The sequence below is a fragment of the Bombus vancouverensis genome, chromosome 7 (genome assembly GCF_051014615.1).
Source record: "Bombus vancouverensis nearcticus chromosome 7, iyBomVanc1_principal, whole genome shotgun sequence".
Classification (NCBI taxonomy): Eukaryota; Metazoa; Arthropoda; class Insecta; order Hymenoptera; family Apidae; genus Bombus; species Bombus vancouverensis.
Window position 1 is genome coordinate 17,463,598 of NC_134917.1, and position 13,351 is coordinate 17,476,948.

Below are 13,351 nucleotides of genomic sequence, written 5' to 3' on the forward strand. Positions count from 1 at the left end.
AGGAAAAAAAAAAGAAAAAGCCTGGAAGTTGAAAGTGTTTATACTCGTTCTCCAATAAGATTCCGGCCGATTCGATTTCTGTTCGAATTCTAACGTTGTATCGAACAATGACCTCCGTTGAGGAAGAGTAGTTATGTCCCTAGCAGCGTCTGGCGCTAATTTAAATAAACACGTACTCGCTCACCGTACGATGTTAAGCGCACGTGTCAAGACGTTTTCCACCGATAACTATACCACGGGTCCAAAATATTTACAAATCTCGGATACCGACCAAATTCCCAAAAGTGATAATCGCATAAAAGGAACTTCACGGTTTAATCCAGATTTATCATTTGAACCATAACTTTTCATTTGTCTTGCAAACGCGTTTGAAGCGAGAGATAAATTCAAAGCGTCTAATACTTCATGAATTATTCAGAGAGGTAATAGAGCTTTAACATGTCATCGTTAGATCATTTACACTCACGCAGCAGCTAAGCTTAAGCTACATTGTAATGTATAACTTCGTCTATTCGAACTTGATGGAAGAGAAAGCGTTCGATATATTTCAAGTTCGTGTAATAAGAGTCCATCGATTTTTCTTATAACTTTTCACTAAGATCATTTCCACGTTTAGTTCACAATCGAATAAGCGAATAAGTAAATAATCGTTTAACTGAAAATTAATTAAATATTTGATTCGAAATATATCAAACTCGTTAATAGAGTAGGATGAGTTAACTCCTTATTCGGATTCTCGATTTCCTGGCTATTACAATTTCTCTATTCATAGACCTCCGATATTTAATACCTTCATCTCTGCCAATAATAAATTACGCGATATTTATATTTACGACTAATGCACGATCCGATTGAAAACGTTTTCTATGCAAAAAGGAGCTTGAAGGGTCCTCCCGATATCGCCATATTATAAAAATAAAACACTCGTTACGCTCTATCGATCGCGTTATGCAATCAAAGTGAGATTTACCTCGCAGTCTGCCATGAAACTAGGAAGCAAAGGATGAAACGAGTAAAAAAAAGGGGAAGATAGAAAACGTTTAGTTAAAGCAGGAAGTATATCGGGAAAAAAATAAATGCTTCACGAAAGGATTACGTAACAACTTGCCTGTTGGACCGAGTCCAGGAAATTTTTCGTCTGGCATAAATCGCCACGTGTGAGCTCCTGGTTGAGGGCACGGGCGTCTGCCGCATCCGCTAGACACGACAGAGTTTCACGGATGTCATCCAGACGCTGTCCGAGTGCCTCCACTTCGCAGTTCAACGGTCCACTCGCGTCCAGACCGACGTTCGACGCGATCTGCGCCACCAGCCCTTGAAGCTCCGCCAGCCTCTCCTTGTGTTCCGCCATCGTTTCCTCGCAAATCTGTCAAAAAGTGAATAGTACTCTTAGGTTGATATTTAGTTTCCATCGACAATCTTTAAATCGAAGTTAAGGTTTTCTCTCCTTAGAGACGATCAACCTCTCTTTAACCGTAGACAAGAGAGTACCGTTGCTTATTCGACGTTATTATCAAGATATCTCGCGTGTTTGAACATGTAAAATGTATTATATAAAAGGAAAATGAAGGAAGTTTGTACGTGTTTTTAAGAGTGTAGTGACATTCTACGCTTGAGGGAGTTTCTAATCCCTACGCATCCTTGGACGAGATACCACACGGTGTAATGTGATTTGTGTAACGTTATAGAAGAAACATCTCGCGTTTAATATTCACAGTCAAATGTCATTTCATGTAAAGCAAGTATAAAAGAAAAAAGTTGTGTTTTTCAAATATTCTACATTTATCATTACGAATCCTTTTACATTCACGTACGAAATGTCTCATAACGCAATGTCGTTGATGCAATCCTATAAACAAGATATCTCGCAAACTTATCGATGTACGTATGATATTTTTTAAGCATCACGTATCACAATGAAACGACACGTGATCCATCTAGAGTTATACGTACATTTGACAGATGCATTTCAGTTTCAGTGGAACGGCTCTGAGTGTTCGATGCTCTCGTTCGAGTTACAAATGATCTTTTCTATATTTTTTTACCGGCACGGTGAAGGAAATGGTGTAAAGAAAACGACACTTCCGTACTGGTTTTATCTAAATTTGTCGAGACGTGATAGCGCTAATTGCAAACATGGTGATTAAAGTGTTTCAGTATCGAGCTGTTATGATAGTTTCGTGGTCGCAGCAGGATTCCAGAAACCTGTTAAATACGCGTCAAAGATAGGGGAGTTGTCTGTATGCTAGAAATAAACGCGTGTTATTGTTTGAGAAACGAAACCGGAGATAGCAGGCTGCGAGCGAATGCTTTTTGAAATTCATGGCAGCCATGAACACGCAGACATGTGTGAACGAGAATACGTGAATGGGGCGCTCGGGAATGAATGATTCGAATTAATAAACGAGAATAAGAGAAAAGAAAGGTATTGTGGAGAAATAAAAGGAGAAAAATCGACTTGCAATGACAAATGCGCGAAATAGTAGATGCGTTTCGATCGAGTTTCCAGTCTGCATTCAGTTTATTTTTTCCTACGTGCATTTTAAGTTAACGAAACGCGCATTCAGTTTCGCGTGTTACCTTCCCAAGATTATGAAAGCATTTTTTTATTTCCGTATCATTCGCGATTCTTCGATATCCTTTTCTAGATCAAAAACGTAAGAATACCGGTACACGATCGCTCGATGACAGCCACACAACTGCATCTTTTGATAAGGAATAGTCACAGTAGTAGGGACGTCGAATGCAAACTACAATTTACTAGATTAGCGCACAGTGTCATGCACGAAGACTCCGCAGAAATTCTATTCCAGTTCGTTGCATCACACGTGCGCCGGATTACACAGTTCCAACACAAAATTATCCCACGCCTCGAACCACGAACGTCATATATCGATGTCGATATAGATTGTATACTATAATTGAATCACGCTGAAACAACATATCTATATATATATAATTCATGTAACGAATACAATACATCATCTTCGTCTATCATCGTGTAAATTCTAATCAAATAAAAACAACTAAAATCTACGTATAAATTCAAGTATGCAGTAGAAACCAACGCTGTAAGAACGATGATAGCAAACGTATAAATTGCCGAAAAATCACGTAAATTTTAATCGCACAAGAATAACTAAAACGATCGTGTAAAATTTAATTAATAAAACCACCTGTATCACCATATAAATTCTCTAAACACGGCAAGACGTAAAAAAATCGATAAACCGCACAGATTTATAGGAGAGCAGAACCGTCCTTCAGCGTAGCCGGGCACGTTTGATATCGCAGAATCCCAATTCGATCGTACCTTTATCTCCTCGGGTGTGCACATGCTTCTTAATTTAGGTCACTGTTCATCGTTCCTATTTTTCACAGCACGTCACGCACAATCCACCCGCGGACGGACAAGCCGACGGTAGAAGGAGCAAATCGGGCACGTGTCGTCGCGACATCGGGTATGCGGTTCGAATTTTCGATTAGCCGGAAACTGGACACGGTTCTTGGCCACCGTCGATGGTACGCGCATAATCGCGCGAATTGCTATGCTTGCGAAACGTGTTTACGAGCGATGTACGCTTATCGGTCGGTCTCTCGAAGAAACGATAATAATACACGGAGAAACGAGACGGATAGTGAACACACACACACACAGAGACACGTCGACGATTATAGAATAGATGTGTGAAGAAACAAGCGTCTCGACGCTCTGGACCAGACTGGCGTCCTCGCTTCTTCGGGGATCGATGCGCATACCCTGAGACTCGAGTGGGGAGAGACTCTGTTGCCCCGTATTTCAACGACCTACCCTCGCAGCCACGTTTCGGCGCACTTGCGTAGGGTGAATCGTGCCTTCTACGTCCGTTGTGCCGCACTAGGCGTGGTGGGGACGATGACACTACCCCGAGGCTCCCATTCAAGGGACGATGACGTTCTGCTCGCACTATCGCTTTGTCTGAAGAGACTTTTTTTTTTTTTTCATGAGTGATGCAGGAGTAGAGTCATGGTTCACCGGTTTCACGGTACTAAGAGGCAGACATCGACTTTGTCGGTGGCGGGAAAATGCTTTTTTATGATTTTAAATGGATGAGATGATTGCTTGGTTATTGATCTTGTGTTTAGCGAGAGTAGATACCAGGTTCGGTATTGACTTTTGTATCTAACGGATACCTATAAATACTCGGTTGGGTACAGTAATGTAAATAATTAATAGACGTTTTTTTGTAGCTAAAGTGCGGTCAGAATAATTATTAATCATTCGAAGGAAAACAGAATAATAAGCGAAAGGAAGGATAACAGAAAAAAATTATGAAGCGCAATGTCGATGGGTGAAGATAGGTTAACGAATTTTAGCAGATACAACATTTTCGGCTTATCTAGACCCAACAGATAGTTTGTCTTGTTCGACAGTGTGTACAAATGTTACCGTGTTTTGCTGATAAATATTATGTCATCGATATATGACGTGATAACGTTAATGGCCACTGCCAGCATAAATTGTCAAGCCTTTAAAGTAATAATATACGAAAGCAAACTGAGGATTCTACCGTTTAGTTTGCTAACGTTCAAACGAAAAAAAAAACCATAAAGACGTTCGAAGACGTCCAAACATTTGCTCGGCTGTTTTTTTTTTTTTTTTACATTCGTATTCGTCTAACAGTCTAATCTAACATTACGATATATACTACGGCTAGCTTTATCACATTTACCTTGCCAGTTGATCCCTCGTGGTTACTTGCGTTACCGGCAAAATTCATTAGCCGATGCTCACCGATGAGTCACAGAGATAAAAACAGTTTACTCTCTGAATCGTTCGAAAGACAATAGAATCCCCAGTTTAGAAATGGCAACAAAGGCTATAGAAAATTTCGGTGGTATCTGACACTTTGAGCCAATTACGATTCCAAATTCGATGACTCGCACGCTAAATATAGATTTACAGAAACTTTCCACTTTCAGTTACTCTCTTTCTTTCTCTCCTAATCTCTTCACGCTTCAATTTTTCATTTTCACGATAACGCTGTATCTCGTGTTTCCTCTCCTTTCAGATAAAATCCAAAGTATCATAAAATTCAAAAGAGTGGAGGCATGTGCCAATGACGCGTGAACCGACCAATCGACCAATAAACTAACTAGCCAGCTGTGCAAATTTCGTAAATAAAGAGACGTTCGCGCGTACCTTGATGTGTTTGACGGCCTCTTCAGGTGGCAGGTTGGCGACGTTGTCCATCTGCGTGTCCACCCAGGCCTTAACAGCGGCGCTCGAGTCTTTGTACTGCTGCCACAATCTACACGCGTGCTGATACTTGGTGCAAAGGGCATCTAATTCGGCCCTGGTGTCCTCCCAGGCTTGTACGGCCTCATTTACCGCTGCTTCGACCTTCTCGCGGACCTCTGCAGCGCAACCCTCCCGCAGAGGTTCGGCAGCCTCTCGCAATTCGCCAATGAGAACTTCTCGCGCGCCCAAATCACCGCTCAGACCCTGCAATAAGATAAAATATTTCCGTTCGTACACAACCCACACATACACAAGTTTTTGCGTCCCGTCTCTCTTCCTCTCCTGTGCTCTTGCCCAACGTGAATTCGGATATTGTCTGAGCAACTTGCAGAAAGTCGACGAAAGATTTAGTGGAATTCTTTGATAAGAAGTTCAGTGTAATTGGAACAGTTCATAAAATTTTAGCATTGCTTAGTTCGATGCTTTTTACTTAGAGGAAGTATGTGCATTTGTGTATGTAACTATTTTAAGCAAATGCAATAATATAATAATGTTGGAATATATTTATAAAAATTGGAAATATTTTAGTTCCCTAATGGGTAAAATCTATCTTCTATAGGAGATCAATTACCAAGGATTATAGGACCCCTGTGTCCCTTTTTTATTGTGCGATACACAATACGATTAAACGTATTTGGTCGAGTTCCTTTAATCGGTTTGTTTATCCTCGTTTCGCTATACGGATCAAAGAAGCGAACTCGCGCAGAAAGGCTTCTTTTATCGGACCTCCGGGGTTCAATGAAACTTTAATTGATTTTGTACGAACGATTAACTGTCTCTTCGTTGACTCTTACTCGCTACTTCTTCTTATAATAACCTTTATTTTCCATTGGCATATGTTAATATATCACGATGTAGCCAAGGATAACCGCGTTTGGCTAGTGATTTCATCGTATACGGGTTCTCCATATAAGATAAACATTCTAAGCAGGGAAAATACACTTTGCACGCGTTTCATGCATATTACTAATGATTAAAATTATCTTTGACGTACGTTCCGCGATATTTTACATCGATACGAGAAGGTTCGGTTTTATTCCTTTCCACCGCGTGGAATCGTCAAGTCATTATATAACCTCGAGCACAGGAAGAATAGATACAGGAAGAGACTTTGCATATTGTTCCATTGTTTCTTGAGACGATTAATCGAACGATGAATGTATTGCTCTATGATCTCTTGGTTAATTGCGACCGTCGTAGCTATTAACTCGAAATGCCTCTCAAACACGTTTTCTAATTCTCTTCGTCCACATAAAGTTATCTTTATTAGCATATTTTAGTCTCTTGGATATTTACAAAGAGATATTTGCAAAGAAAATAGTTGGGATTATCTAATTTACTGCATTAGAAATATTTTACTCTCTTTAACTAATACGTCCTATTTACCATTTTAAAACTAAAGAAGCTCGAAGTTTTATTATTTTCTTTCCATCGTCAGTGTCCTTTAAAATTCAATGTCAAATATTTAATCGTTACTTCCTAACGACCTGTATGATATAACAATACTTAAAAGGTAGAAAACACGAAGACATTTTAATATTTCAATATAATACCTTGAAAAATGGAATAATGTTAGATTGGACATCTAAACTAAGGAAGATAAGTTGTATAGGCTGGAGCCGGCTCGACAGAAGTTTCAACTCGTTAGAAAATTCTGGTTGCCCGAGTGCTCGTATTTCTCGAACGCAAAGAATACTATTCGGAGCGCGGGATATTCGCACGATCGTGGGATATCATTGGAATCGCTATAACATTCGACTACATAACAATGTGTATATCGCCGTTGCTGCTCGAAGAATGCACGTGCCAATTTCCTTTAAATATGCACTATAAATAATTTTGAGTCACGAGACTACGAGCACGTTTCGAAGCCTGTGTGGCTCGAATTCGGTCAGAACGTGGTTGGACTAATTTTGTGTCGTGTACTCGAGTTCGTTCACCTGGCTGACGGTTTTCCGGCGAAACCTTTTGGCGGAAATCGAATAGCCGCCAGTACATTTCTAGCGAAACCTCGTTTTACACCAGGCAACTTTTTCTTCGAATTCGTTCAGCAAATTCTATAATTTTCTTCGCTTCATGTTCAACGAGGAATTTATTTTAAACTGATACTTAAGTGAAGTAAAATTACCGTAAGTTTCATTTAGCTGAGAATCTATGAGTTTCGTGAACAAATCGCACGAAACTGTAATGAAGGGAAATTTGTTCCAATTTAACGCTCGTAAAAAGTTTCACTTTAGAATCTTTTGTCCTGGAATAATCTTAAGTCGCGTGTTTCTACTTAGGAATTTTTTTTAATTGAAAAATGAAATGGAATTTCGCGACAGGAAAATAGCATCCCGAAACTCGTGTAACGTGCGATTAATTCGGATAATCGTGACTCGCTTCGTGTCTATTTCAAGCCGTCAAGTGCCACGGTGGCAGCCGATGGTGCACTTGTCGATTTTAACGAAGCTGATCGGTCGATTTTTCGCGAGCCGGAAGTTACTAAAATGCACCGGCCTGCTCTTGTGGGCGCGGTATTGCGATAACTAACGGAACAGGAAGTCGCAACTGGCCTGGAGCTTCCGCTTTATATGATATAGCCGACAAGAATAAAATTCCTCGAGTGTTTTATGACGTTATCAGCCGAGCGTCAAAAATAAAAGCAATCGAAGGAGCATTGCATAACGAAAACGTAGTCGTGTTGAAACGCGAAGAAAACAATTTTTTATTAAAAGTATCTGAAAGAAATATGAATTTTAAGCGGAAAAGATTTTTCGCGTGTAGTTAATTGAATAAAGAGTCATATTTTACGACACCACAGTATCGTTCATTTGTGAAACTCCTTTCTCATATGCGAATATATTAATAATAATTATCTGTTCTTGTAGCACAAGCATCTCGAGATTAATCGCTGTATAAATAATTAACAAACAAACCGAGCTATTGCAAAAATATTCGCTTCCCCAATTAAAAAACTAATGAAAAAGGAAGAGAATCTTATCTAAAACGACTCATCTATAGCAAACAAAGCCATATGTGTACCGCACGCGGAATAACAAACAGGAGGTCAAAAATGCGCAGCTGGGTGCGGTCGCTTGTTGTCCTTGTATCCGAATTTTGTAAACTCGTGGCAAAGATTTTGGAAAGCAAATCTAATCGGAAACAATCGTTACCGTACTGAGATCGTAAACATCGATTCCTTTACAAGCTAGGTAAATCCGTGCTTTTCCACATGGCATAGTTTACATACCGTATCACTGCGTCATACATCCTGGCCACCGTGCTCGACTGTGTCATCCCTCGTATATAATTATATCAATGTGGATGAGCGAGCGTCTGCTGCATGCTCGTTTCCTTCATTTTTACTTCGACGTGCATCGCGCTTATTATGATTCACATCATTTTTATTACTTGTAGCATTGCCACGGGAGAATTTTATTCTTACGTTGTTTTGGAGTATTACTGCACTTTCTTCTTTGATATTTGAATATTTGATAAGTGGAAGTTATAATTTACATTGCGAATAAATATTTTAAGCTCGATCGATTATAATGTTCGAGTATAAAGAAGGAGCAGTAAAGAATCATTGCGCCTTTCTATTAAATACTTTTTCCCTTTTCGTTATTTTTCAATAAAATTTCCAATTAGACTATCGTAATTCACAATTCTAACGTAAGCAAAATAATAAAAAAGATTTTAATTGAATTTTGTAAACATTTCTCTCTTTTCGTTTGTCCTTCTTTATTCCTTGAATTGATTTTCTTTTATTCTTTGTAATTCAAATAATGTCACGTGGAATCGAAGAATTTCAGGCCGCGTCACCGTCGCACATGAAAAATGTAAATGAGGGATTTTACTCGCGATGTCTCGATATCTGTTGTTCGTCAAGGACAATTCATTTGGCCCGACCTGTTGCCGATTACCGTTTAATCGTCAACGGACTTCTATCCGCGACTAATTTTTTCTAATTATTCAGACACGGAACATAAGCATTACACTGTTTGTTTCGACGAAACTAAAAACGACTTTCGAGCACAGCTGTTAATTATGTTCCTTCTATAACGAGCCATCTTCGTTTTTTGCATATTTGTATACACATTCTTCGACCTGGTTCGGTTTGTTTGTACAGAGGATTACGACACACGGGACACCACGAAGTGACAAAACATTACGAGTTCGCTGCTATCGTTCCACCGTTACGTTTATCCCTTATCTCCAAAAATATCAAATACGAAACAAAAAAAAAAAAAAAAAAATAAATAATAAAGAACTAACAACATATAAATAAAAAGTATCCATATGTCCTAAAACGATAGTCAAACTCTACATTGCATATTCTAACGTAATGGTGAAACGAAGTTGAAGAAGAATTCGATACGTCCTCGAGTTTCAATTGTTCGGATACTTTGCATTTTTATAAATATTCAATGCTTACTTCCGTTCAATCAACTCGACGTGTCCAGGGCACAAGTATGCTCGACGGTTTCTTACGATCATTTGCGTCGATCGTTTCACCAATTTCTCACATGATTCGCGTTGCCGCATTTTTAATATTTCTTGCGTTTCATTTTGTTAACGAAATCGAAATGTTTGAGGACCTCCATAGTGAGGAAGATTGTTTAATAAGAAAGAAGAAACGCACTCGCGTGTCACTTATGTCGCCAGTCACTGTACGAAGGAACGAGAACGTTCAAATACGCGCGCCCGACACGACCGCGACCACGGAACTCGTGTCACTGATACACGACCTCCGATAACACCGATCCCAGACTTGTTAGGCGCCTGCGCGCTCTGTAAATCGCGCCGCTTTCCTCGCACGTGGCGAAGGTTATCGCAGAGGAAAGTGCGTCTTCCGGTGAGAGCATCGATCGAAATGCTTCCGTACGTCATTTCATTTTAATTTCTAGGAACGCGTGTTTTTAATTTTCAGTCTGTATTAATTTGAAAGATTTGAAAAATGGAATATTCGAAGTTCGATGTACAGCGAGAGCGTCGATCGATCGATAATCTGCGTTGGGTAAGTGGATTTTAATTTTTGCGAATTCTCGCTTTACTTTTAAAAGTTTTACGTTTGAAATATTTGAATGAAAGTCGATTGTCTGAATATTTGAATATTCGAAGATTGACTATGTATGTAGCAAATATATTTTAAGTAACTTTAACTTTAGCTTTGAAATCTTCCATACCTGAAATGTTCGTAATTTATTACGCCTTCCAGAATATCTTTTATTTTCTTCTTTTCTTATTTTCGGAAATATCCTATAGTAATCGGCGAAAAGTCGATTACATAGGTATATATTTTCCGATGAACAAAGTTTCCAATATTAGGTTTCCAGCTTTTATGCGAAACTTATTTTGGAATATTCATAGAAATGCTTTCTGTACGATGGAGTTACATACTAGTTTCTTCAATTGCGAACGATTGGAGGTGTCGAGGGCGCGCAAAAGCAGGCCGGTCGATACCATTCGGTTAGTTATTCAAACTTCTGCAAGTTTTAACGCATTCCGAGGCGCGAGAGACTTTCAAGGAATGTTCGAGCATACGAGCACCGGGGGCGTGTTATTGTAAATCTTGGATGCCTCGAAACGTTACATCGGGGGCCGTGAATCGACTCACGGTTTCGATTAGGATTCTTCCTTGATTAACGACAATTAGCTCGCGTGACGTAAGTAGCCAACCAAGAACAACGTACTTACACAACGTACGATTACCTTTGCACGATCGACATAGAAGTTCAAACTTACCTCTAGCCTTTCGGTAGCTTTCAGTAGTCTTTCATAATCGACAGATCCTTGCACGGTTAACAATTCCATCATGTAGTCAGCCTCTTGAACCGATTGCTGTACCATCTCCAACTGTTTCTCAAATCTTCTCCATAAGGCGAGCCTGTTCTTCAACAACGTTAACAATCGCGAACATCTGGCTTCTAAGTCTGTATGAGTGTCTTGAAGGTTGGAAATGTCTCGTTCGACGCTGACTGGCGATACCGAGACTCTCATTACTGTGGGCAGAGTGTGTAATAATTGTCTAAGGCCCATGATATCCTGCCATAAAATCGCCAGTTCGTCGGCGACAGTTTGACATCGATCTACAGCAGCAGCGACTACTTCGCTTCCCTGTTGTTCGCTTCCCTCGCATTGATCCAATATAGACGATTGTCGTTGATGGGCTTTTCTAACGCGGCTAAGGCCACGCTGGATCGCCTGAAGCCTTTCCCTCAGCAACTGTGCTGCGTCTAACTCTTCGCTAATTTGGCTCTCTATTCTGCGAGCCGAAGATAGTAGAACACCGACCTTCTCGCTCTCTGCCACGGGAAGCAAGCCTAGGCGACCTAGCTCGTCTTGGATCAAGCAGATCCTATCGAATAAGACTGTCAAACGTTCGATGTATAGATCTAGTTCTTCTTCTGTCTTTAGAACACCGTGAAAACCATCGACGGTTATTCGTAATTCGTTTAGTTCTCGCTCAAGGAGTTTTAGCTTCTCGTTGGACGAAATGTCCTCGGAGGAAATGTTTCGAGTTACTTGCTCTTGAATGTCGTTTATTTTCTGCGAGACGTCGCTCCAGCGATCTTGAACCTCACGATGGAACTGCCTTTGTAACATCTCGTCCGATAAGGGAATTATTCTCAGGGCTTGCTCGAAGCTATTGTTAGCTTCTTCTCGAATGTTGTTGTGCACCTCGTATTGCGCCTTCAATTCCTAATAAGACGGAAATATTCGACGTGTAAAGAATTTCGACGTTTCAACTTCGGTTGTAGGAATTTGTAACAATTTTTTTAACTTAATTCTTCAAATATATTAATCGTTCGAACGATTTTTCTTTACTTACCCAGAATTGGCGTATATGGCCTCCTGAAGGATCGCGGATACTGACCAATTCCTTCTCCACCGACGTCATCCAGTTCTCCAAACGGTTCATTAGTGCTTCCTGATTGCACCAACTCTCTCTAAACGCCAACAATTTCCTCAACGACGACTCTACGTTATCCTGAAGCTTCACGATAACGTCTAAGGCTTCGCCATAACGATCTTCGGGATCTTCGATGTTCACCAATTCTTGGAGATTGCGTGCCACGTTCAGAAGCTGAATAAGCCGAGCGTGGTGTGTCGCAACGTCCATTGCCAGAGACTAGAAAAATATCAAGTACGTATGTACTCGCTGTATCCTCTTCCCTCGGTGAAAATCAATACACGCTAAATATCCAATATCCGATACCATTACATAAAAAGCAGCTCGAATTAATTCATACAAGACTAAACCAAAATACGTGATATTATTTATATCTGTGATTCATTAAGAAGAAAATATTAATTTACCTGATATAAGGAGATGTACTGGTCATAATCAGACGACGTCACAGTCTGGAGATCAGGAACTCGTTGATGAGCAACTTGGAGCCATCCTCTCTCCTCTTTCACCCCTTGTTCCAGAAGAATCCACCTAGACGCAGCCAGAGCCATTTGCTGAGCTCTAGATGCGGCCTGATCTAGCAACGATATAGCTCTGCTATGCAATTCTTCGTGAAGATCTGAATATTTAGTTCTGGTTTCTGGGTCCAAATTTCCTTCCAGCGACTCCAGAATTGCTCGACAATGGTTTAGATTCACGAAGAACTTCCTGTGCTTCTGCATCTCCTCTTGTAAATGTTCTAAACTCATCACCGAGATAGGACTCTCTAATAGATTCTCCGCGATTTCGGTGATCTGAGCGAATTCTCGAAGAGTCTGCTCGTACTCTTCGGCTAAGGCTAATAATTGGAGGAGACGTTCACGTTCGATGCATATTCCATGCTCGATTATTTTCGTCATCTCGTGAGCCGCGTAGGTCTCTTCTGGAATATGTTTTCCAGGATAGTCGCGTAGTAATTCGTGTGAAGTGGTAAGCAATGTTGCGGTCTTCCACATGTGACACCGGTTCATATTTTCCAGTTTGTCCAGCTCTTGTAGCTTCCATTTTGTAGATGCTTCGAGCTCAATGATTTCGTTCAGCAGTTTTCGTTGTTCTTCGATTAATCTATTAAAATAAAAGAAAAAGAAAATAGAAGAACTTTAAACTTTGGATAAAAATTAGAAAGGATAAAGGGT

At 40.1% G+C, this 13,351-nt stretch overlaps 1 protein-coding gene across 5 annotated transcripts in view; it reads right to left on the bottom strand.

Annotated features, from left to right (window-relative positions):
* Window positions 1-13,351, bottom strand: part of Msp300 (Muscle-specific protein 300 kDa) — a 112,093-nt gene that overhangs the window by 9,308 nt on the left and 89,434 nt on the right. For all 5 annotated transcript variants that reach the window (XM_076620187.1, XM_076620186.1, XM_076620188.1 and 2 more), the window contains 5 exons: window positions 12,584-13,280; window positions 12,096-12,395; window positions 11,009-11,965; window positions 5,183-5,485; window positions 1,109-1,366 (listed from right to left, as the gene is read on the bottom strand). In XM_076620187.1, coding sequence (XP_076476302.1) covers window positions 1,109-1,366; window positions 5,183-5,485; window positions 11,009-11,965; window positions 12,096-12,395; window positions 12,584-13,280 — 2,515 coding nt within the window. The remainder of the gene's footprint in view (window positions 1-1,108; window positions 1,367-5,182; window positions 5,486-11,008; window positions 11,966-12,095; window positions 12,396-12,583; window positions 13,281-13,351) is intronic.